We start from the raw sequence: 27,753 nt of genomic DNA, 5'->3' as shown, positions 1-27,753 counted from the left end.
TGAAAATAATTATTTTTATATTAAAATATCGAGATTTTTAATTATTTGATTTACAGGTTTTGTACCAAATGAAAAAATTCTAGATAAAAAATTTGGAAAATCCTTTAAAATCAGTTTAAAAATAAAGTTATTATCCCATAAAAGGTAAAGAGATTTTTCAAGAAGGAAGAGAAGGAACTTGAAAATCCAGATTAAAATTCTGGAAAATCTTTTTAAAATCAGCCTAAAAATAAAGTTATTATCCCTTAAGAGTTGAAGAGATTTTTGAAGAAGGTAGAGGAGGAAAATTAAGATCAAGATTTAAAAATCCTCTTTATAAATCTCTTCAAAATTAATTTAGAAATAAAATTATTATCCCCTAAGAGGCTTTTGAGGAAGGAGCAGAAAGAGAAACACATCTCTCGATATGTAACACCAAGAAATATATGTAATTATGCAAATCGCGTGGGTATATGCTAACGGAATGCCGGCGCGAAGTTGACCGGTCGCGCAGCTGACTTATGTCCAGCCCGCAAATTTACATGGTAAATTGGCACGCCTTGCTCTGTCACCGTGAAAATTCGCATTTCACGCGATGATCACACGAAAATATTATTTGCCTATCACGTCACCGAATTAAAGCAGATTTGCGATACAACTCTATTAGGCAAGTCTGTTAAGCCTTCATTATTCAATTGGCACTCTGCTGCTTCGTTTGCGAGAGAGAAAGTTCTGCGTGTCTGTTATTTTTTTTTTTTTTCGTCTTTCTTTTTTTTTTATAAAACGCAATTATTACGACAGCTCGGCTCCCACAGACATTAGAATTAAATGGATCGTAACGGAGTCGGGACGAATCTCTCAGCAATGTTAGAGTGAAATATGTATAATCTGTCGTTGCCTCCCTATTGCATCACTGCTTATAAAATTACTTCCCACGCACGTTTGTATGTGGGCGCACACACGCACTTTTGCCCGCTGGTCTTGCGTTTTTCTGCCTAGAAATGGTGGCAACTTGAAGGAAGCGAGCGAGTCGTTTTAAGGATAAGCAGCATTCAACTCGCGTTTGATGCAAATTTTGCAAATTCATGATTCATAAGCCGCAACTGCCATCGCTGCTAAATAGTCCGCTATATTGAACTTTGTCAGCAGCATTGTTAACTACATGTAATCCGTCCTTGCGCGTATCTATTCCAACATCTGTCGAATCACTTTGCTACGTCATTCCATTAAGTCATTACATAACATCGATTGCATGAAATCTCTCGGTCAATTTGCTCTTCATATTTTGGATATAAATAGGAAACCTTTTTATATATTGTCGTAATCAACGTATCTAATCAGAGATCTAACGTGAAAGATCCATAATATGTAATTTTTTAATTTAATAATGATATATATTTATATTATATTTATTATATATTTTATATATATTTTGTATATTTATATTTATACTATATTTTAATATATTTAATAGTAGTATTTTAATAATAACAACTGTTTGCTATCAAATTAGGTCGACGCAATCAATAAATCACTCAGAAATGTGATAATCTAACACAGAAATTTATCATAGAAAGTTATCGTTTTGTCTTTTCCAAATGTAATTTCTCTAATATTTTGATCATCTATTCTTGGTTTGTAATTAAATTAAAATTAGAATAAGAATCAAAATTATAAGAAGAAAAATCAAAATAAAATGTATGGTATTTCAAAATCTATAAACCTGAAAATATTTTATTTCTGTCCATTTTTAAGAAAAAGAATTTAGATGTTGTAAAAAGAGAGAGAGAGAGAGAGAGAGAGAGCAGCAGCCGTTCTCAGGGTACACCTTTGTACGGATCCGCGCCCATGAGATCCTCGCCAGGTGAGCGCGCGCGTGAGAGTGACCGTTACCGCAGGTAAAAGACGCAGGTAGGACACGAGGCAGGTCGGTTCTCCAACCTCCTGGCGCCACCTGCGCGATCCATCGACGGTGCCCCTCAAAATGGCCGTTTCTCTCACCTCAGACCTTCTCGGAACGTCGTCGGAGGCAGGTGGCGATATTCAGGCCCGATCCGAGTCGCGGGGCCGCCTCGTCTCATCGAGTGTCAAGACCTCATTCCAGACGGCGGACTGGCCGAAAGCGTGTCAGAGACGGTGTTGGTCGCGCCGGAAGGTCGAAAGTGGTCGCGCGTGAACCGCGAGAGAGAGAGAGAGAGAGAGAGAGAGAGAGAGATACGCGAGAAAATCGCGGGATCTTCGACGCGTGCGTTTCATCGGGATCGCCGATCGATATCGCGAATCGTTTCAGAAACAGGTGGACACCTCAGTGGTACCTGCCGATTCCCTCCGCCTCTCCTCCTCCTTCCCGAGCCGCGAAACCGCGAGCGAGACGTTCGAGCTGGTGACTTCGATGCCCGGTGCGGAGACAATCGGTGGATCCAGGAGGATCGCGAGGATACCGCGCTTGTTACGCGGTGCTCGAGGCACGTCGTCGTCTGCGATCTTTTACCTGGCCGCGGAATAGGGGTGCCCAGGGCCAGGCCAGATTCCAGGAGGACCAGACGAGTCGAGAAAGAAGGAGCGAGAGAGAGAGAGAGAGAGAGAGAGAAGGAGAGGGAGCGAGACATGCCTGGCAGTCACGGAACCAGTCATCAAGACCGCTCGCGGACGAAGCGAGGATTATGAGGACGTACGTATCGGCGTGAGATATATACATATTCGCATTTTCGAGTGGAACAACGTTCGCTCCACTTTTACCCGGAGCGGAATCCGCCATTCCGCGATTTTCGACCGCGCAAGCGGAATTCAGGCAAAAGTGCGTACCGGGCGTCGCCGCAGTTATATGCAATATATATATATATATATATATATATATATATATATATATATATATATATATATATGTGTATATGTGTATATGCGGTTTATCTATGAATCATCTGTTGTCCTTATCTTTCGATATACACGACCATATATCTGGTACTTTTCACAGTTTATCTATTTACTTTAACTCTTTCTTCTTCCTCTTAATTAACTTTGCAAATTATAAAGGTTGAATCTATTCGCAGATGTTTGAGAGTGATCGGAGAAATTTTCTAGAGAGTATTCTTTAGATTCGATGATTATTCATCTATAATGGATGTACGTGAAACCTGTCATGGGACTAAAATTAGGACACGTGCCTGAAGCGTCAATGAACGTGTATCGCGGTGTTCTACAAATTTAAATTACTCCAAATTGCGTACATCATTGTTATTTAAATTTTGCACACTTTTCTGGTGAAAAGTTTTCAAATATTCCTTTATCAGAGCCATCGGAATAATAATACGTTTCACCATCATAATTAAATAAGAAATTAAGAGACCGTTATTTATCGGTCACGCGCTTTACGCGGGTTAATTGACTTTTTACCTCGTTAATCAAAGCTGTAATTAAAGTTAATTATCAAAACGGAAATACTTTTAATATCCTGATCGCAGAGGATGCCCGGATAAATCGATGTTAAATCGCTCGTTAAATTTACGTTACATCAATTAGGACAACACGAATGGCGACATTATTGCGTTTTCATGAGTCTTTTTTACAACAGATTCCTTTATGCTACATAAATACATTTATATCGTTCTGACATGCTTAACACATGCTTATATCAAATATTCTTTTTTTTTATTATGTAACACGTTCTTGATAAATCGTTGGAAAAACTTGATAAATCTACTGTCATCAGATTAATGACGTCACGATATTTCTTTTTTTAGACTGAGTACACCCTAGAGAAAGGGCATTAGGAACAGGAATAAATATTAAATATTCGACAGAGTAATTTGAAATTATTTTACTTCAAACTGATAGAATGTGGATTAATTATTCCTAATTAATATTCATTACTTTTGGGAGATTATTCCGGATTAATATTTATTATTCTTAATTTATTATGCATTAATCCACTCTCTTTTCTAAAGTAAATTAATTCCAAAATTTATTTAATATTCATTCTTATTTCTAATAATTTTTCTATGGGGTCTTACTCGTCCCATGACACGCGTCCCGTTATTTCGTTGTCTCGGCGAAACTGCGTTTCGCGCGCATAGGTATCCGAATCGCGGCCGCATTCCCCGTGATTTACCTCGTAATAAAGTTGCGTGTGCGTGCGTGGCACGGCGGGACACGCGTGTTTCGTCGGTGGGCCTGGCGTGCATGCGCGTGCGGCGGGCGTGAAATACCTAGGAGAGAAGGTGGGCCAGAAAGAATGGGGACACGGTGGGCATTCGAATGGGCATTATTATCGTGCGATAAACCAAAGGAATGCGCGTAAATATAATATTCGCGTCTCGCTTTCTTCCTTAAAAAAGAGAAAAAAAAAAGGAAAAAAACAGAGAGCTTTCTTTCTCTTCTCGTCTCGAGGTGCGATGACACTTATCGGTTTTTTTTTTTTTTTTTTTTTTTTAATTTAACGAGCGATAAATGACGCCTCGGAAGACGGTGGGATTTATAAAGGAGGACCCGTATTATGCGACCAATCGCACTTGGCGGCCGCCCGTTTCTCACTCACGGAGTTATGCAATTCTCGTGCCATAATCGTGCCGCTCCGATCGCATTCCACGGAGAGTCGCCGTTCTCGGCGTACGCAAGCCGCGGACTCTCGCGAATGGTTGTCGACCAGGGACGGATCTAGGTGAATGGAAAGTAATGAAACTTGAGCGTCAATAGATCTCGGAAGCGAAGAATAATCTTGTACGGCGCTTGTCAAGTAGGTCTAGGATTAGACACGTGTTTTTCTATACGTGTCTTCTTCGGTCAAACTTTCGTTTGAAATCTCTTTGTATTTTAATCTAAAAGAATCTAACAATCAGAAAATGAAGGTAATTATTCGTTGTAGTTTGTTGATGATCAATAATCTTAGAAATGTGCTCCATCATGTCCCAAATAATAATACTTTAATACTTTTAAAATTGTTAAAAGAGGCTATTTTTTTAAATATAATGTAACGTGTTGTTATGGGATGTACAATATACTAGAAGAGTTTTATTTCATTCAAAATTAAGCATTTTTTTTGTTAAAACTTCAATACCAAAGAAATTGGTCTGATTAAAATTATTAATATTTCCAAGATCTCTCAAATAGAGCTGTAATTTCAAAATTTTTAATTTTTTTGTGATGTAAAATAACACAGAAAGTGTCTAAACAAAACCGATTCCTGTACAAAAATATGCATTTTAATTAAAATACTATACTCAGCTCCTTTCTATCTACATTTTAAAAAATACAAAATTTATAAAATAAAACAAAACATCTAGACTTATTATTAGACGGAAAAACTATTTTGTCTAATACATAAAATATATTTTTTTATATTTTCTGAAGGAAAAATTTTTTGAAAGAATATTTAAACAGAAATGTAATATGTATTTTTCGAAAGTACAATTAATATTTTACGTACAAAATGTTGTTTTGCATCCAAATCCTGATATTTTGTTTTATTTTATATATTCGTGTTTTTAAAAATATGAATCAAAATACGGTTAATATTTATAAAAAAACACACGTTCAGGAATTGATACCTTAGAAAAAATGTTGGTTTAAAATTACATTTAGGATAAAAAAACCTATACAGGCAATGTGTGATTATTGTTATTTTTCTTAAAAAAAAAAAAAAAATATTTATCAAACTATTATTATCAGCTTATCAAGACTCTTCAGCCACACCTGCGACTGCTCGCGCTGATAAAGTTTGACGAGAATCTTACAATTTCCGCGGTTCGTCAGGCACGCAAAGTAAAACGCGTTTAATGAGACGTGTTAATTCCGTTATAAGAGCGCAATCTCTCTCTCTCTCTCTCTCTCTTTCTCTCGGCAAGACAGACTCTCGTTAATCGAATAGGGTTTCATTACGAAAATATATCGTCTGATTGAAATACAGTAGTTGTGTCCGCGACGGAGACGTATCAAAGAACCGCGACGTGCGTTTAATTTATCACATTCTGTTATCCTGCGGATAACAGGACTGGTAGAGTTGTCTGCGCGAGTATCGCGTATTCACCGGTAACTCGATGCGAAACGTTGTTAGCGCTATCGGGCACACAGTTACATCATAATCAATATTACGCATTATTAGTTCCATCGCCGGCAGTTACCGGCATAGATATACTGGGCTTATACATATATAGCGAGGCGGTATAACAAGTAACACAAACATTAGCTCGTTGATGAAGCGATGTATTTCGAGCCAGATGGTAATGACCGTATCTACTTATGCATCGTGTTATAATGGGAAATTCAATACGAGAAAATGCAAAAGTAGGCAAATCAACCAATGTCGATTACCTTTCGTTTCTGCGCCAGTGGAAATATATATATATATATATATATATATATATATGTACTCTCTTCAATCGAATCAGTGAAAATGTTGCTGATTAAAGCGGCGACAAGATTTCACCGAAGATCGGTGAGTATGTCGTTGATCTTCAGTGAAAACGTTCACATTTTGCTGTTACGTGTCTCACTAAAGCCAGTAAGATTTTGTATAATTAATATTTAAATTCAAAATTGTATGTCCTTAAAATGTGATAAGTTTATCAAAAATAAACAAGATATTTTTAAACTCATTGTCGGATATTTTTTTAACAAAATATAATATGGCTATGGATTTGTCTCACATATATATTATAAATAATTATATGTATATATTATATACATTATATATTATAAAGAAATATTATATAAGATACATTTTTAAACATCATTGATTGAAACAGCCACTATTGCTGATTCCTTCGATGAGATTTCATTTACAGTGTGATTTTTGTAACTGAAACCACTATTAATGATACATCGATTCAATTAATAAGAGAGTGTATATATTTAAATCTTGATTTAAAAGTTTTTTTTTTAACATCTTTCATTTTTTATGCTGCTTCTAAATAAAAATAATAGCAGAAAAGGAACATTTGTTTTTTTTAAATATAAAATGCACATTTATTTTGAAATATTCTTCTCGGCTGTCGCGTGTTTAAATATAAATGTAAATTTAGCAAAAATCATAATTATATTATAAATGCACTTTACAGTGCTTTTTTGATATATTTTGTACAGAGCCGTCTGTGCGGGGTAATAAACTATAATATCTCGCAGTGGCGAGAGCAGGTCATGCACACCGTGGCCTCATTTACAAAGAATTAGCTCATACCTCGCCGCGATGTGTGAGGATGTACGCGATATACGCACCGCGATGTATGTGTACATAAAATCCTTTCTCCCGATATGGCGGTGTGTGCACCTCGCTCTTCGGAAGAGGAACTTTCTGATACGTTCCATCGGTATGGAAAGCGCGTCATCGTGAGATCGCGATCATCTGCATGTGACCTGTGCATCGATTTCGTCGCGGCAGAGATTTGATGTTGGTTGGAACTAGAAAAGGGGAACGACCCCTCTCGGTCAATTGGCTGCGAAAAATTCCAATTCGCTGTCCCGTGAGAGGGAGAGAGAGAACCGCAGGCTAGGCACGTGTCGTGTTTGATGAATGCATTGCTAATAGCGTGTTGCAAGTGCTATTGTTCGAATCGTTTATCGACTGTATAGTGGACACGTTTCGAATGCAGGCCGTTGAAAATAGTCATTTAAATAGTTTCGTTAAAATCAATTATTTGAAAAAAAAGTTATTTTCCGCGAAATTTATAGAGATATACACGTACATGCAAATACGTATATATGTATAAAAAATATTTATTTTAAACGCAAAAATTGGTAAATTGAAATAATAATTTTAAGAGAATTATTGGAAATTCTTATTTCAAATAATATTTCAAGTTTTTAAACTTGCATTAACTTGCATTTTAAATATTATTTCTTGTATTTTTTTAAATATTTAAAACGTAAATCGTAAAAGAAAAATAAAGAGGCTGAGTATAAATTAATGAAACTATAGTATTTAAATATTTTACTGTCCATGTAATATGAGAAAGGATGAATAATGATTTTAACGGATTATTTAAAATCTCTAATGAGAGAAGTATTTATATATTTTATACATTTTAATTATTTATTTATAATGCATAAAAGCAACTAAATTTTTCAAGCGAGATTTTAATAATATACAAATAAATTATTTTATTGTACATTGATTATTTATAAAATCTATATATTTATCTATATATATTATTTATAAAATAGTAAAATAGCTTATATAAATATTTTCATTTTCCATTTTAGATATATTATTTTTTTGTTTCCCTCTTTTCTCGTTGTTCTCGTACATGCAAATTCGTTATGAATAAATGCTAGAACAAAATCGATTTCAAAAATTTTGATAAAGAAATTTTCATTTTTAATTCAAAATTTCAATATTATTTCAAGACATTGCATTTTTTTTAATTTTACTTTATAACATTCAAACCACTTTTTAATTTTGTATTTATATTTGTATAAATATTTTATTTTTATTTTAGACATGTTTTATTATATACATATAAAAGTTTTTTCTCTCTCACACAATTATATATTTAAAAAATATAAATTTATATATTTTATTTTTTCTATTTAATAAGAAATAATGTTTTTATTCGAAGATGTGTGAAATAAAACAATATTACCGTGTCGTTAATTTAATATTAATTTGTCAAAATATTTTTATTGATGAGAGAAAGAAAGAATTTATAGATTCAAAATCTTTCGAATGACATTTATTTGATTGCTAATAGCCTCAATACGAATAGCATTCTATTAAGGATTTAGAAAGCATTGCGGGCCGATAGATGCAAGAAGTAGTGCGTTTAACTAATTTAAGCAGTATGCTGTTTTCATAGACAACTGAGAATAAATGGCGCTTGAAAAACAACAATTTCTACGGTACAGTAGAAATGATTTCTTTCTAAAGCAGAAAATATCGATATTTCGTGCGATATTCACTTTCCATTTATTAATTGCGCTTGCATCTATGACTTTCTATTCTTATAATTGTATTGATAATATGTAATCATCTCTCGCGCTAAAATATAGCAATAAAATAGCGCGGAAATGATAGATTAACCGATTCGCAGATGTATTGGTATCGAGAATCTCGTAGTGAAAAATCTATTGAGTGCCCGCAAGCTGAATGATACGTGGGAAAATCTCGCCGTTACATTATCGTAGGCATATCGCGGTCATTAAAGGTGTTGTAATTTTTCCTCTCCTTAGTCGCCCACCACGAGAGCTATTGGCAATGATTCGTTGCAAAATTTCGCAGGAAAGTGTCGGCGATTCAGACTCGCCTCGCATACACCTTCATTTTCAAATCGGAATAGATCATTTCAATCTGACTTGACATTTCCTCCACTGCGAGAAATCAAATTCAAATATATAATTATGAGCTGATTTATTATTCTGATCATAAATTTATTGAACATATCAATTAGTAAAAAATTATTAATAAAGATGCTGGGACATGCTTAAATTTAATGTGACATCTTTGAAAAATGCTTACAACGAATCGTAAATCAAAAATAAATATGAAACATAACATATATAAAAAATACAAAATATTTAAATAATCCAAAGAATTGTATAAATTTTAAACGTTACTTAAATATATATATAAAAAGTATGAAAAAATTATAATCATTTCATTAAACATTTCAAATATTAAAAAAATAAGAATTTTTAGAATTTTTTATATACATCGTACAATCATAAAATATTAAAACTGAGTTGTTACCGCGAGGATAGCAAGCGCAATTAAATTGATAAATAATAAATTAACAAAATTAATAAATAATAAATAATAAATTAACAAAATTCTCACTTTTAATGCGCCGTCATCATTCGATTCCTGCTGGGCTCCTTCCTTCTCTCTCGTTTGCTGGTTCTTCGTGATACTCAATTGCGAAAACGATTAATTACAATCGTGCGGCACTTTACACAGCACTCTCGACATTAATAATACAGTCATTATTGATCTCGTAGTTTAATATAGCTTCGTGTTAAACGTAATTTTTTATGTTCTCCAGTTGCAATATAAAACAAGCGCACGGCGTGCATTTTTAATTAAACGCATAGCATCGATGTTGCAGCAAGTTCGTTTAGCATGCGCAAAATATTTTATTAACTTAATAACTGAGAAATTTGAAAATTATGAATCAACAATTTAAGAAATACGAGGAATGGTAAATATATATATATATATTCAGTATAAAAATTTATTTTGTAATACATGTATTAAATTTCGTGTCAATAAAACGATTTTTATCGCACGATATTCGGTCTCCTTTTGTGCAGTACTATTATTTATATGTAATTGTCAAAGTAGGCCTACTGTTATTTACGTGCGACTATTTTTTTTGTTCAGTATCGTCGATTTATTTTTTACAATTGATCACGCGGCGAACTCTAGGAGATGATAAATTATCATTTCCTACGAACGATTCAAGATTGTCAGTTACCGCGGGTAATTAATTTTCGCGATTACCGGGTCTTAACTAGTAATTAACTCGCGTCTTGACTAATAATTAACGATAGTATCGTGCAGTATCAGGATGAGGTTGGCAATAATAATTTTCAAATTTCTCAGTCACATCAGTATATAACATCGCGAGTAAAATAAAATCGAATTGACTCAAGTGTTTAATTGATCAGTAGTTAGACATAGTAGTTTAATATAACTTTGTGGCAAGCTGATTTTCCTGTTCGCCCTTTGTAATATGGAATAAAATGCGCGACGTGTATGATGTTAATCTTGGCAGTGCTGTGCCAAGTAAAGTGCAGCGTGATCATAATTAATTGTGTTTTTGCGAGTTAGTGTCATGTAAATGCCATGAAGGAGCAGTAAAGGATGAAGGAGGACAGAAGAAGGAGATTAGACGAGGACAGTAAAGTAACGTAACGAGGTGAATAATTAATAATTTATTCGGCTGCAAATAATCGACGATAGTGTTAGAAATTAATTAATTAAAAATCCTTGGCCATTTACAAAAGCACGTTAATTATCGAATTGAAAACATGAAACAACTACGAATGCTAAGCGTGTTCCAACTGCTGGGAAAAAATCTACTGATATAATTAACAGTTGCAAACTGATTCTTACGTAGAATTCCTTCGCGTGCGTACGTTTGATTCCCACCTTTGGCATCTCGCACATTCATATCCTGTGTTGGAAAAGTAGACCGAAACTATATAAAAATATCTCGTACCATAAGTAAGAGTAAAAACTAACAAATTCTAAAGTATGGATATGAGTATGAAAATTTAAAAATTTTTAATAATTTTATATTTTTACAAACCTTACGTATTTTATTATTATATATACATATTATTATTATATTTTATTATTTATTATATATATTTTTATTATTTCTATAAAGTTTAATATTCGGATAAAAATTCTTTGATTTTAATCACATTTTATGATAGTGAAATCTTTCTCCATGGTTTTTTGTTATTATACATTAAAACTCGTGATGATAAATTCACTTAAATCGGGTGAATTTTACAAATTCGAAATTAGAAATAGATCAGTTTATAATGCTTTCTTTTGAAGAAAAATCCAAGAGAAATTAGAAAAGAATGGTAAGGCTAGGTGAGTCATGCTTCGATCTCTAAACAGCCTGTAATGCCCGGTTATTCGTCTTGCGCCGGCGTCGCCTTGTATTTATCTCAATGGTGAGAGGTAATTTCTCTATTCCCTGATCGAGGCCTTTAATTCCCAAGGTCGCACGCATCGAGAAGGAAACACTGCGCCGTGCGAGATCGTAGCGAGCGGTGATCAGGACGACGGAGTCGTGACAGAGTGCCGGGAGTGCGCGAACAGAGTGGTCCTAAGACAAGCGGGTTGTCAGTCATCATGTATCGGCCCAACTTCTACGAGAGCACGTGTCTGAGATGCGCTCAGACTGTCTACCAGGTGGACAGGGTGGGTCCCCTCAAGGACTTTACGTTCTTCCACGCGGGTTGCTTCAAGTGCGCGATCTGCGGCACCAAGCTCACCCTAAAAACGTACTACAACAATCAGCACACCATCAACGACAAGGAGGTGTACTGTAGCAGTCACGTGCCCAAACCAGGACCCGGGACCCTGGACGGTTCCAGTGTAGGCATCAGGAGCGCCCTTAACGTACCTAGAAGCGGTTACGTCAACGAGCAGATCAGGGCGGGAGGCGCGTCACCACGTGGCGTCTATCCACCTTGGTGAGTTGTGTTTTTTTTTTTTTTTTTAATTACGATATTTACAGTTTTGTATGCATGAGATCTCTGAAAGTCTCTCTTCATCTTCCACCTTGTTAAATTCCACGCTAACCACGTAACATTCCTGCATTACAATAACAATATCAGATATCAATTCGAAAAATTCCGCGATATATCGAACAAAAAGTGTCACCTCTTCGTTACCCAATCGAGAGTCTTGAATAATTACAAATTTAATTGGAGTTTAATTTGTTTGGTTTTTAGTCAATCATTTTTCTTTCAATCACGATTGTAAAGTATAATATTTCATTTTTTCTCCTTTATCCGATTCACGCTACAGAAAGAAGGGTCAGTGAGAAAATGATGCTGAGGACTACTCGACTTGAAATGTCAACGAAATTAAATGAATCCAAGTTGAAAACGCGCGCGTGTTTTCCTTCAACAAATCACCGTTATTGTCCGAAATGTAAGATAACAGTATGTATCTGTAAGAGCTATTGTCTTCGTGGGAACGCTAAAAGTAATTTCGGTGCTATCCTAAGACAACAAATGTCAGCGTAATAGCTCTTTAATAAATGCCCATCGCGTGAACGCATCTGTTTTCTTTCGGCAAATAATACTCTCGAGTCATTCAAGTTTGTAGGACGCTGCATAGATTTAAATACGTAATGCTTTCAAAGATGGGCTCATTTGAATCGTAAATGGGCGCGAGGAGCTCTAGGCTCTTCACCCCAATTTTCTATATATTTAAAGAACAATGCTATATATTTTGCAACACGAATTACATTCTTGCATCACTGCATTCTTGACTTCCGATGCCCCTCAAAGATATTATTTATTTATTCAAAATATTTAAATATTTAATTATAATAAAATAAAGAAATATATATATATATATATATATATATATATATATATAATTGCACAAAAAAGCGTTGGCCTTTCTCTCAAGGTTTTGCGAACCTTTAATCTTTTTCTCGTTGAGCTTGCTTTCGCGCAAAAAAAGGCGAATATATCAAACGCAATTTTAATGATGGTGTTTCGATATTAGGGATACAATACCGAGGGCACGCTTGGCAGAACTTACGTCTAATTTCTCCACTTTCCCTTCGTCGAGTCTGATCGAGATCGAACGCTGCTGGAAATAATTGCACGACGTCTCGAAATTGTATTTCGCACGAAATACGTACAAGTGTAACCAACATGTTTTTCATTCAAACCGCATTTTATATTGGTTTTATATTAATATCGGTATAGATACTTTATTTTTCGATCGATGGAAAATTATATTTTATAAAACTTGAGAGATGAAATTTTAACAATCAGATATATTTTTGGAAAAGTAGTAAAAATGTTTTTTTTTTTTTTTTTTTTTTAAATTGATGAAACAAGTTTGATATTTATATATTTTTTTTAGTTACTTACGGATTTACAATAAGGTTTCAATAAATTTATTTTGTTTTTTTTCTTTTTACTATACTTTACTGGCAGCGAGTAAATCAATCGTTTGACGTCAGCAAAATTACGCGAAAATAATTAGTCATGTACGTGCATTCTTCGACTTTATGTCATCTTATGGATTCTTGCTTTAGTCACTTTACTCGTGTTATGTAAGAAAATTACGTTGGCCTTAATCCGACAAAATCTTAGTGAATAAAGTCTCAGTAGTTGAGCGAATGCTGCATCACTCGGTCTTTAACTTGAATGCTAATGAGCTCATTTCTATAGGGACTCTGTTAAGCGATCGTATAAGATTATTATCAAAATTTTATTACATTTTGCACTTGCATTTATAAGAAAATTCTTACTAACTCAAGGAATCAGAATCAAAAAATAAAATCATTTTTTTATGAAAATAAACAAAAATTATATATTAATAAATCAAAATTGTATATATTTTTTTGTTATGTACATAGTATATTATATTGTTAAAAGACAAACTAACGCAGCAGAAAATCTTGACCAGTTGTCAAATTGAAAGAATCATTACAAAGTTATCCGCATAAAAATGAAGAAATCTCTGCGTTAAATTAATAGAGAAAAAAAAAAGTAAAATGTAAGCAAAAATATTTGGATCTCCAGCATAGAATAATCTCAAATATAAAATTTCATAGAAGAAATCTAAAGTCTAATCTATACACTTGTGTTATCAGCAAATTCGACTTGATCTCAGTGTGTCAGTATAATATAGAAATCGCGATCGCGAAGTTTGATAATCGCGATTAAGTAAACTAGTCGCGGTGTTGCAAGAAAGCACGCTGCACCCTGCCATACATCCGCGCATTATTGCGCATCTTATTCTTGCATTCATAGAGAATGCAATGCCTCATGCGATACATATAACACGTATGCATTCGTATAAAGGCGAAGTCGCATATCGCCGGGATCTCTCTTAAGAGTCATCGTTATCTCGATCGCGCCCGCCTCGTCTCTGTCGCCCGTTTTAACATCTCTCAATGCAACACATCCGTGACACGCACGCGTGTCTTTTGTATGCCTTTTTATGGCCACCGCGCTTCGTAAAAGTCGCGCCTACATGCGCGCGTATGCGTTACGCGAGGAGTTTCTTGTCAGCGTTTACGTGACTTTCCTTCCTACTTTCAAATTTTCTTCTTTCTTTTTTTTTTTTTTTTTTTTTTTTTTAAATCGATCATTTTTATGAATATTATTTTGATCTAGAAAGACGTTGGATAATTCTTTGAATTTTACATAAAATTATACTATTAAAAAAAACCGCCATGTTAAAGGTCGCTTACAGAGAAACAAATGTTCTCTCTATTTTCTTGTCACTTTTAATTTATTAAAGTCGCTCGCAGATGACGGAGCGAGTTTTTATTTCTTCTATCATTACACGTACATTACACATTTATATATGTATATTTTTAATTACACGCATTTGTTCTACTTTTATTTTTACAAAGACTGATCCGCTGATTTAGCCGACTCCGATGTTGCTTCTCGTACCTGCCTTTCGCGTGGTAAAAGAGCAAATATCGAAAGAGAGAGAGAGAGAGAGAGAGAAAGAAAGGGGGGAGGGGGAAAAGAAAGAGAGACGAGCGTAGGCTCCGTTGCGTGAGTGAATGAACCCAAGAGAGAACGAACGAGAGGTGTAACACATTCATTTAAACGATACACTAAATTCTCACAAACAGCGCGCGGAGGCTATATCGCGCCTGCGGTGTGAGATTCTTATTGCAACCCGTTGAACTTAACCGAGACGCTAATTGCAACGCTACTCGGTGAGTAATTGCGTCCATTATAGTTATCCGGAATTATAGGTCAAGCTCGCGCGCGCGCGAAGGAGGGAGGGAGGGGGGGGGGCGGCGGCGGCGGCGGAGGAGAAAGAGGTGGCGATTGTGTTGCACAGATATGTGGGTTAACATAATCCACGGACGACGGCATCGACCCGGATTCTTTTCCGGCATGTAACGCCGTGTAACGAGCGACGTTAGCGGCCGTATCAAGGACACCCCGCGGAGCTAGTGTTCGCTTTTTATCTCCAGTGTTATTGTATTGATAATTAATAACACCACCGATGACCGAACGATTCCTACGAAACGAGAGCTTTTACTCCCGCGATATGTGGGAATTTTTTGGAAAATGAAACTGATTAAAAAGCTTTGAAGTTTGGGAAACGGTAGAGGCAAAATTAGTTCGATTTGCATGAAAATTGTCATGGGCAGAATTTCCACTAACTGGGAATATGGAAAATTTCTTATCCTTAGAGCTAAGATAACAAATTCAATAAGCAAGCGTTGTGTTAGAAGACTAACAATCCAAATTTTCCTTTTGCTATTAAATCCATTTTCTTCACAAATTATGATTCGCAGCCTTCCATGAATCCTGTAGCTTTAATTTTCGTAAAATTTTCATAAAATTCTTGTTTTCTAATAATAAAAGAAGTAGCTCTACTTGTCAAATAGTGCCTTTAGCAGAGTGGTTCCTAGAGATGTAAATAGAAAGAGAAACAAAATGTCACAAAATACGATTTCTTTGAAAAAAAAAAACAGGTCTTTTTTCCATAAAATTTTGTTTTGTTTCGGTTTGTTTTCAAATATTTAATATCTTTATATTTTGATTATTGCGAGTTGGTTTTTTATTATTTTTAACTTTTATTAAAGATTTGAAAGATTCAAACTAATCGCTATTTTAAATGCATTATATCTTTATAATTAACTTTTTTCGACAATAATTTTAATTGATTTTAATAAAATGCCTGTGATTAAAATGATACTAAACATGACATAAATCGGATAATTTTTATATAGTTTGATGTATAATAAAAATTTTTCTTATGTATCTAACTGATTTCTAAAATTATCTTAATCATGTTTGATGTAATTTGCTACAAAAGTCTCATTAATTAATTAATCCAGTAAAATTTACCTTTCGAAAAAGGTAAATTAAAAAATAAAGAAAAATAATATTATATTTAAAAAAATAATGAAAAAGAAAAAGAGAATTTTGCATCTCTGGTGGTTCCGGAATTTATTTTCAAACAATGAGCTTTCTACCTTTTACGTCTATCGTACGGCAATAAAAATTAATTATCCGAGATTAGAGAACACGCACGGCTATTCGTCCCGATAAAGAATCAGTGCGCGTTGTCGTTTATCTCGATCTCCGGCAAAAGCTACCGTTTTTATATAGAGACCTCGCCGAGGAGCCGGTGTGCTCCTGGTGCGCCCGGGTGAATGAATCCCCCTCGCAGTCCCCTGAACACCCGTGTGCACGCTTCTGTTGCAGTTACGATAATGTAGACTCGCCTAATTATGCCAGGCACCTGAACGGGCACGGCTCGCCGCCGACGACCAACACGTCGTCCCATCCGCGCGACGGCGTCCACGGCAGCGGCACCGGCGGCGCCTCCTCGCCGTACAATCACAATAATTATTCCGGGGACGGCAGCTATCAGTACGGCAGGTTCGACGCGAGTGCCCTTCACATCGCCCATGCTCTCAAGCAGACCGAGCTACAGAAGGGCTACAGCAAGGCCCGCGAGAAGCCCATCGATTATTACCTGGTGAGTCACTCCTTGTCGATTGACGTGTGTAAAATCCCCCACCCTCGCTCTCTCGTCATGGTCGTCGCCGTATAAGGACGAGAGCGTTACCGCTGGTTCTTCGAGGCGGCTGACATGCTGACGGACACACGCAATTTCCGCGGAGAACCGGAAAAAGCTTTTCCTCCGTGGAAAAGAGAGATAGCGACTCGGTGTCTACAAATGGAGACACCGATACGGCACATTGTTGTGCTAATTGGCCTTTTAGTAACAGTAAGGCTTTTCAAATTGCCTCTAATCATCATCTGTTTCTAATCTGAGTAACTGAGAAATCGTTAAATTTTTCATTAACTCCAAAAAGAAGAATTTTCTTCTGGACTTTCTTTGCATTTCTTATGTTGTTTTTTTGCGTTGATTTATTTTTCATAATTTTATAGAACAATTTTTCTGCAAGATTTAAATAAATTATAAAATTTTGTGTCATTTTAAATTTTATATATCTTTAGATATACTTTTATACTTTGGTCTTTTTTCATAGGTTTTGATAATAAATTATTGGAGAGTTCAATATATCTACCACTCCCCTAAGTACAATCATCCTAGAAAGAATTTCTGAGGAAAAATATCAATTAAAAAAAAAAAAAAAAAAAAAAAGAAATAAAAAGATTATTTCAGGAAACACTTTTAGCATTTGATTTAAATTGTATAAATAGTTGTCGAAATTCTGAAAATTAAATTAAAAAAGTCTCACATGAAGACTGTTGCAACGATCATTTTCGCGATCCAACAACCGCATTCCTCTTCTGTGAAAATAATTATTAATTAATAACGCGAATTAGCAATGATAATTTCGAAGAGGAGGCGAAACAATGGCGATGTGGTAATTGACTTTTGCGCGCGTATACCGTCCGCTGATTATTAGCTTCTTCCTGAAACGGGGAAGCAGGTGGGGAAAATGCATTGTGTGCATGAGCGAAAATACGTACAATAGGCTGTGCTCCAAGTACTTCCGTAGTAATAAAATCCAGATCAATGGCGTGTGTAAAAGAGATACATAACTTTTCTTCCGACTTCCTTCGCGAAACTTGCAAAACTCTGCTGTTGGCCAACATTGTCAGTGAGCTTTCTTTCGTTACCGAATTCGTGTTAACGACAATTTTCAACTACAGTCTAACTTATTATATATCTTTCTAGACTCTATTTACACATAAAAGATATTTCATCTGATAGGAATAAATTTAATTGCAATACGAAGCCATTCAAATAATTTCAACCTGATCAATATTCGCCATCGCTAATAAATCAAGTGAAATAATAAATGTAAAGCGTATTTTGAATTAAATTACGTTTTAAATTATAATAATAATAATAATAATAATACGTTTTAGATAATGATAAATAATAATAAAAATAATATTAATATTCAATTGTATTTAATTTAACAACTACGTTATATCGATAAATTAAAACAAAAAAAAAATATATATATATAATTCTCCGTCGTAAATTTATTAAGAACAGCAAACATGTTGAAATCCACGATCGCGAGGATTTCGCCGGGAATGCGATTTGACGTATAGGGTATATAGGTATACGGATTTCGCGTCGCTCGCCGTCGCGTGACTTCCATACGTCCGTCCGAACCGAACGAGCGAGGCGAATGCAGGAATGCAGGCGAGCAGGCGAGCAGGCGAGCGTCTCTGTCCACGTGAGAAACGGACTCTACATGAAAATGAGATTACCGCTTTTCCCATTCGCCGCGTAATAAGGCCGAGCCGCTAGCCGGCTCCGCTATCGGCCGCGTTTTCTCCCGAACGCGCTTTCGCACCGATCGCGCTCCGATCGATCCTTATTTATATACATAGTGTGTAGTTATCCCCCGTGAAACGACCTACGTATACGTGTTTTATTTATTTTTTTTTTTTTTGCTCGGCGAAATATATAAAATTCGGGTCTTTTAAAATTTATGCGACGCGCCAACCGGATGGTAATTTGCGCGGTAGCGAGTCGTCCGGGGGGGAGGGGGAGAGGGAGACAATCGCGATTTTTCTCTCCCGGGGCGGAATAATCCGCCGGCGTGATTTATCCGGTATTTTCGTATCGCGGGGGCTCCTCCTACGCTCGCAAACACCGCGCCGACGACACCGGGGGACACGGTCGAGCCCTGTATACCCTGAGGAGAGGCGGGTCTGCCCACACACGTGCGCTGCCGATGATCAGATAATCGCATACGTGGCGCGGCGGATGGTGGCCCCTTCTCACGCCAGTCGGCATCACCGGCATTACGTTTAATTGGCGGAACAGCGGGGCCCCTTCAGGAATCCCGGGACCCCCGCATAAACGGATCGTCGCGCGTGACTGTGATCGAATGACTGGAATTACTCCGATATGTGTCGTGATGAGCCTTTTTCAAAATCGAGCAAATAAGAACGGCGCAAACAAGAGTCACGTGGTGGAGATTTAGCATAAGCGAGAATCTCGTTGAGCCTTTGTATTTAATCCCTACCCCACGTACTGTTATTTTTGGCACCCTCGAACCGTACAGGTGGGTCCGACGCGGTTATCAATAAGTGTGAGAGGGTTAAAAAAGTCGGAAAAAATGTATATACATCTCTTTTGAGCCTTTTTAAATATAAATTAATTGCAAGCAAACAGATTAAAAAAATTGATACTCCTAAAAATTGCGTGAACAAAAATCATCCACCAGTATAAAGATTAATACCAGATTTTCTCGTAGAAAGGAATTATACATTCGGTTATAAGAAAATTAAAAATCGGAAGAATTCTTGATAATAAAAAAAAAAAAAAAAAAAAAAAAAAAAATGTAACGTGACAGACGGGGAGGTGTGAAAAATTGCGGGGTAAAAAGGAGAAGCTATTATTCGATCGATCAGAGCGCGACGCGGTGTCGAAAATTCGCGATTTCCTGCGGGACAAATGCGGAAATAAATCGCGGCTGCGCGTCGTCGTTGGCGATTATTCAAATCGTTGCCACGGAAGAACGCGTCGTACACACACACACACACACACACACATACACACACACACACACACACACACACAGTCGTCTTATTTTCCCTCGTACATACGCGGGCAGGACGTGCACGCGAAGGAGGAGAGCCTCGCGTTCGCGAAACGCGCGGTGAGACGACGAGGGTTGGAAGCAGAATTATTTCCGCTTGCGGTACTCCTGCACTTGATGGCTAATTAGAGAATCGTTGCCGGGCCGCGGAAAGAGCCGGCGGGGATAGCGCGTGTATTCGCGCGTCTCTCTCTCTCTCTCTCTCTTTCTCTCTCTCTCACGCGCCTCCGCGCGTAAAACGCTTAGGGGGAGAATTAATCCATTAAAGGCTGTTGTCTCGTTTCCGGGAACAAACTCGCACTTGTAGGCAAAATGGAATACATCTTGCAGCGAATCGAAATATACATACATATACAATATACATGTGGATAATATATTGTGTTCCTCTGTCGCGGCGAGGTCGGTTTATCCGAAATAATATATGTATACGTGTGTTTACGCGCGTGACTTGCACCTGTTTCTAACGTACGTAAACGTGAAAACGCGGAATTAAAGAAAAATAGCCTTGAATTACGTCAGGGACTGAACTCTCGGGTGTTTCATGTCACAGGCAGGTTTCCTCATCGTAAAAAAATTATACGTGAAAGTCTCGCACACGTTTTTTATGCTCCTCTTTGTGACCTTTCTGGGCAATCAGCATTAAATCTGACAACACATTTATTGCAAGATTATATTTAATGATAAAATAGCCTTTTCAACGAGCATGCAAATTCTTTCCTTTCCTTTGTCGTTAGGATTTTTTATTCGAATTATATTAAGATAGATACATCATTATGACATAATTCCAGCGTGGGCGACGCTGGAACGTCTTTGCCGAGAAAAATTATTAATGCAATGCCTATTAGAGAGTTCAAGATAGATTCTTCAAAGGTATACCGAGCTTCGTTGAATCGTATTTCGATTATTTGCGGCGAACTGTTTATGCGCAGTAAACCGTTGCTCCGAAATTGTATCGTAGAGAAATTGCATTGGGGAAATTTCTCCGCGTGATTCTAAAGAGGGGAGCATGCTCGTTTCTTTCAACAATAACATATTGGCCCGGGCATATTTTCATTACATCAATATTTCCGGTCGCGACTACAACGAGCGAAAAGAGAGACGCAACGTGGCATTTTTTTAAAAATACACCGGAAGAAGATTAGTTCGCTTTTGTCGACGAGTGGCGGGTTGTCGTTCCCCCGAGGAGGACTTTGTTGGAAGCGAATGAAAGCAGAAACGCGACGTGAAAGTAAATTATACAAAAAGTAGAGTACCTACCTACCTACCTACCTACCTACCTACCTACGCTCCGGCTCTAAGGCTACAACGTTTTGCTGCGGGCGTTTTAAGAAATAGAAACGTTCCATTGCGTCTAATCGTATCCGCAAACTCCGCCTTCCGCAACGATTAGCGGAATGTTTCCCGGCACGTAACGATAGCTTAATCCTTAATCGGCAATTGCATGTTTGTTTTTTTTCGAAATTACAAACGGAACGACAAAAGTTCGAAATACAATTCCTATACAACCTTTACAACTTACTTTTATCGCAATAAATTATTACGTACTTTATAATAAAATTTATAATATAATTTTGTATTAAAATTTTTCTATTTTATATTATGTAAAAATTTAATTAAAATTTATTATAAAATTTTCTATTTTATGATAAAATATTATAAATTTAATTTTACTTTATATAATAAAGTTATTATTATATCATTGCACATATATTGCGATAATATTTTAAATATTTTACACAATGCGACAACACCTTTTAAAATAAATATATCATCAGTCACGCTCAATTATTTAATTTGCGTTATATCAATTAAAAGACAAATAATAAAAAGAATTGAATGTTTATGTAATATGTTTCTTTCTATTTTACCAGGATCGCGATGAGCAGACGCGTCTCGAGATGAAGCACCGGAAAGAAGAGGATGATTTATATCGAAAGTTTGCCCACCATCGCGAGGAAGAAGACAGACGAATTCGCGAGGAATTCCGAGTATGTAATGAATCGGATTCTAAGAAAAATAATGCAATTTATTGTTCGTACATTTTCGTAATTATGTAATAAATTATTTTTTGATACGTATATTTTTTTTATTTGCAAGAGAATGATATATGTGCCTACGTTTAAAAAATTATTTTAATCTATTATGTATGACTTAAAAAGGACGAGTGGGAGAAGGAGCTGGAACAATTGTCGGCGAGATGGGAACGGGAAAAAGGCGGAAGAGTTCGAACCCAACAATTTCAACAGGAGAAGGAAGACTTGGAGAAGAACATGACTCTACGCAGGGACAAGAAGAAGGAAAGTCTCACGCGCAAGATGTTGGAGCACGAACGGTATTTATTATGTAATTAACGTAAGATAGTACATCTTGCTTTTAATTCGGGCAAGTAGCGCTTATACATCGCGGGTCATAGTTTACTACATTAAACTATGTATAATTTTTTTTCAGCTCTTAGCGAGAAAGTGTTTTGAGACAAAAGATTTCTGTCTCTCGAAAGAAAGATCAAAGAACTAAACAAATTTAACAATCAAATTAAATTAAATAAATAAAAATATCTGTTTAAAAAAAGAATAAAATTAAAACGCACGTGTAATGTCAAATTACACATATATTATATCTAAAATTGATGAATTATCAAGGATTTATTTTAATTTTGTATTTATAACTCGATATAGTTTGTGAATATTTTATAAATTACAATTTACCAGATGTTTTAAGGGAGTATGTTAAAAAAAATATCGATTTTGGCTCCCAAGGGTAAAGCGAATAGACCTTGAAAAATCATTGTTCGTTATTCCTGATTAATTTATTTATAGAGCGGCGACCGCCGCGTTGGTGGAGAAACAGAGCTCGGAGATGCTGGAGCTGATCAATGAGGCGAGAAGCGAGTATATGCTTCAGGAGAGTTTATATCTTGACGAAGGAGACGGTTATATCCAGGAAGCGCCGCCCCCGCCTTATCCGTCGCGCGCGCCACCCCCGCAGCCACCGGCCCTGGCCAAGTACCACATCTACAATGATCCTCTGGAGTTCGCTGACATGGATCAGATAGCTATTTCGGTAAGCTCTCGCTACGAAATTCTTTAGCGCGCTTTCAGCCTCTCTTCTCTCGCGAATCGGCCTTCAAGATCTCGCGATCTTTATCGCCCTATCGTTGCCACTTCTTTTCATTTTATACTCTAGTTTCTTTAACAAGATATATTTTAATTTGGTTACAGGCGAGAGTGGATTTATTATCTTGGCCGATTTACAAGTTTATATTTCATATTTAATATACATATATTTAATTTTATAAGTAAATATTCTCTTTCTAATATTTTTTAGTTTTCACGAGGCTATTGTAAGTCGGAAAATACTGTGCCGGATAATATTCGCATTTTATCAACGCAGATTTCATAAGAGAGAGAGAGAGAGAGAGAGAGAGAGAGATGTTCATTCTCTGATACTGGCTGATTTATGATATCAATGTTATTCTTAGGTAGCGCAAGAAGATCAGAAAACCTTCACCGATCTGGTGCGACAGTTGGTGAGCAGATGCGGATCGGACATAGAAAAGGCAAGGACAATATTCCGGTGGATCACCGTGAAGAATCTCAACACTATGCAGTTCGACGAGAACTTACGAGGCGACACTCCCATGGGTCTGTTGAGGGGTATCAAACACGGAACGGAAAGCTATCACGTTCTATTCAAGCGATTGTGCAGGTAACAATATGACAAATGTGATTTTTGCCATATAACGGAACAGAGACGGTTTCACTTTGCGAAAAATATCAAGAATATTACTCGTGCAATTTTGCAATTATATATTGAACGCGTCAAATATTTTGCGGCGGAGAATCGCGTACAAGTCTTTTAAATATGAAGGGCAGAGGAGGAAATTGTAAGAACTTTAATATAAAATTCGATTGTTTTCTTTTTTTTTTTTCACGAAAATAAAAATTTTATAGCAAAGCTTTTCACGGAGAAGAGAGGAAAATCTAAATAGAATGTCACATCGGTGTAATAAATAAATGGAAGCTGATATGCGGGATTTATTTTACTTTTACCGACTTATATCGCGTCAGTTTACGCAACTCGTAAAGAAAGGCGCGGTGGAAACGATTTATAGGAGTAAATCGCCCTGTGTGCGATATTTATATCGCGTATATAAATATCTTACACGCCCGTAAAAGAAGCGATCGTCTAAATTGTGTTTATCGAATACAGTTACGCGGGCTTGCACTGCGTGGTCATCAAGGGTTACAGCAAGTCGGCGGGCTACCAGCCGGGCGTTTGCTTCGAGGACAATCGATTCCGGAACAGCTGGAACGCCGTGTACGTAGCAGGTGCCTGGCGATTCGTCCAGTGTAACTGGGGGGCGCGACACCTTGTCAATGCCAAAGAGGTTCCCCGTCCAGGCCAGGCGAAAGCCAAGAACGACAGTCTCAGGTAGGGCCTGAAAAAAAAATTCCCGCGCACGTGTTGGTATGACGCGACAAAATAAAACGATCAGCTGATCATATCATGAGACGAACGGTTCTACTTTTAGGTACGAGTACGACGATCATTACTTCCTGACGGATCCTCGTGAATTCATATACGAATTCTTTCCGTTGCAAGAGGACTGGCAGTTGCTCAAACAACCGATTTCGCTCAAAGATTTTGAGGAGCTGCCCTTCGTGCGGTCCCTATTCTTCAGGTAAGAAGTGTTTAAAAAAAAAATAAAAAAAATTAATAAACTTGGCTCTTACGTTATTACGTAATTCTAATGTCACGCTGATTATACACTTTCTTTATTAATTATATTTAAATCTATCAAACGCAGTAACGTGCTTGACAGCATTAAATCCTCGTATTAAAGTGCGCGCGAAAGCCGTTAGAATGCGCAATTAAATCTCGATGATTTCACGAGAGACGTCTCTACTAACAATGCCCAATGTAAGAGAGAAAGAGAGAATACCGTTCGGATAAATTCTGCGCCTACAGGTACGGCCTCTATTTTCCGGATACGAATACGAATGCCGTTATGTACACGGATTCCACCGGCGCCGCGACCGTGAGGATAGCGATGCCGGCGAATATGCAATCATCCCTTATCTTTCATTACAATCTCAAGTTCTACGACAACGACGGCGATGGCTACGACGGCGTGTCGCTCAAGCGTTTTGTCATGCAGGTAAATTTCGTAGCCCTACCTCTCCCCCGCATTCGCGTCGTAATTTTACCTCAATCGTAAGACGTGGCGAGAATTTCAGAAAACAATTCACACGTCTCTACAGAAAAGTGTTAACTCATTATTAGTAAAATGTCATATTTTTATTCGAGTATTTATAATTAAAAAAAAATAATTATGACAGAATTTTTTAGAATTTTTTTACTACATGTATAATAAATAATTATAAAATCACTATGAGTATTTCAATATTATTTTATAAATTTTTTATCATTTTTTATACCGTTGCGTATTTATTTGTAATTCGATAAGAAAATGTGTATTATATTCGCGTATTGTATAGCGCATTTTTTATCTTTCGATAAAGCTTAAAAATTAAAATGTTTACAGTCGGTCGTGGGAAATATAGTGGCCTTCCGAGTTCACGCACCGTGTTCCGGGGCCTTTCTCCTGGACATATTTGCCAACGCGGTAACGCCAAAGGAGTACTTGACCGGCGAGCCGATGAAATTCAAGAGCGTCTGCAAATTCAAAATTGCTTGCGAGGAACTGCAGACGGTGATGGTACCATTGCCGGATTGCGCCAGTGGTGAATGGGGTCCTACCAAAGCCACCAGATTATTTGGGCTTATACCTATCACTCATCAGGTAAGTCTAGTTAAATCGATTTACTTATATAATTAATTTAGATTAATAGCTGTACAAGATCGATATCAACGTCAAAGGTACGGGGTGACTCGTCGAAGATACGTCTGAATTTTTATCTTGTAAAGATGCGAGTTGAAATATCAATAATAATATAATTTCATTGAAAAATATTTTTTTGAAATTTATGGGATTATACGTCTTGAAAAGTGACAAGAATAAAGTTAAGTTTGAAAGACTCTATAAATAATTGTATAGAATCTTTTAATAATATTTTTTTTTTCATTCTTTTGAAAAATGTCAAGAGTAGAAAAAAGGATAATTTGTCAAAAAAAAAAAAAAAAAAAAATTGTCGAGAAAAAAAGCTTGCGATCTTATCACCAGACGGACGTTTTACGATCTATCGATTTTAGGAGGCTCTGGTGTTCGCTGGACGTGAGCTCGAGATTCAATTTCGCATGTCGAGGCCGTTGACGGATTTTATGGCGACCCTACACAAGAACGGCATCGAGGAGAAACGTCTGTCAAAGTACGTGACGCATTCCATCGCCGACGACGACGTGGTCACCTTCTCCATAAGCTTCCCCGAGGAGGGCCAATACGGCCTGGACGTCTACACCAGGGAATCCACGGCCTCGCCCGTCGCCCAGCATGACGTCACCGGAGAGAAGCATCTTCTCACGCACTGCTGCAAATATCTCATCAACTCCAGCAAGAGGAATTGAGAGTGGATTTCGAAACGTGCAACGTCGTCTCGGCTTCGGCCGGAAATTTCCGCCCGTTGTAAAATCTTCGCTAGATGTTCGTTACAAGAACCAAGCCAGGGGTTGGTTGAAATAATTCCCGGACAAGGTGAACGTCATCGCGCGACTAGACGACGTCAACAAGTTTTACGATTTCGAGAGACGTCTCGCTGCTTTTGTCGTATCGACAGCTCGTCCACCCTTGCAAAACAACCCTCGACCATCTCGGGAAGTGCATTCATTAACGATGAGCTATCGACGCTGTGTGTCGTGAACCGAGAAGGGGAAAAGAAAGGCAGCGACGGCAGGGCAGAGACGAAGAGACAATGGTGAAAGCACAGTGACGTTTCACGCCTTAAGTCTCTAAGGACTACTTTTAGGTCGCACGCGGATAAAGACGACACGGCATGCGATTCCGAGCTGACACGCTACCTCGAGTCTAACAATAGGCTTACGACCTGGAGATAACCGTTTAATGTAAAATTAACTATACGCAGCAGAGAGTGTCCTTCTTGAAGACGTCTTTCTTTCGAAAGAGAACCCCGAGTCGAAAAGGGTATCACCTTCGGGTGATCTGCGCCAACTTTTCTCAACACCCGGTATTTCTGGAACGCGAACTTAAAACGATCGTGCTTGCATCAGCTGTCAAGTCGATATTTCCGTATAATGATCTTTCTCTATCCTTGTTTCTTACGTAACGTCAATCAAATAAATTATTGCGATCTGCGATTTCGTCTCGTAAACAATTTCCACTATAAAGCTCTCTTTACACATCGAGATATATTTATCCTGCTCTAGAAATATTATATAGTACACATCCATTTTATTCTCACAATCATTACTATTATCCTTAATCGCGGATTCTCATTGTCAGATTATGTCATGCGTGACGTACATATATATAGATCGGATAATATATAGCAAATATAATATATTTTACGTACGACAGATGCTTTTGTATATATAATATACGTATACGATCATTACGACTTGAAGAAATATCGTCAAA

General features: G+C 36.9%; 1 protein-coding gene across 1 annotated transcript; it reads left to right on the top strand.

The window, feature by feature from the left end:
* Window positions 1–1,983: 1,983 nt before the first annotated feature.
* Window positions 1,984–27,753, top strand: Hil (peptidase hillarin). The gene is made up of 12 exons (XM_072901087.1): window positions 1,984–2,650; window positions 11,644–12,120; window positions 16,864–17,140; window positions 22,073–22,189; window positions 22,361–22,533; window positions 23,018–23,261; window positions 23,680–23,906; window positions 24,411–24,632; window positions 24,733–24,882; window positions 25,170–25,359; window positions 25,747–26,004; window positions 26,415–27,753. Exons 2-12 carry the CDS (start codon window positions 11,777–11,779, stop codon window positions 26,724–26,726), a joined length of 2,514 nt encoding a protein of 837 aa, XP_072757188.1. The 5' UTR covers window positions 1,984–2,650; window positions 11,644–11,776; the 3' UTR covers window positions 26,727–27,753.

Source organism: Anoplolepis gracilipes, chromosome 10, assembly GCF_047496725.1.
Source record: "Anoplolepis gracilipes chromosome 10, ASM4749672v1, whole genome shotgun sequence".
NCBI lineage: Eukaryota > Metazoa > Arthropoda > Insecta > Hymenoptera > Formicidae > Anoplolepis > Anoplolepis gracilipes.
The sequence above is the reverse complement of the archived record's forward strand: the minus strand, read 5'-3'. Positions and strand labels throughout refer to the sequence as shown.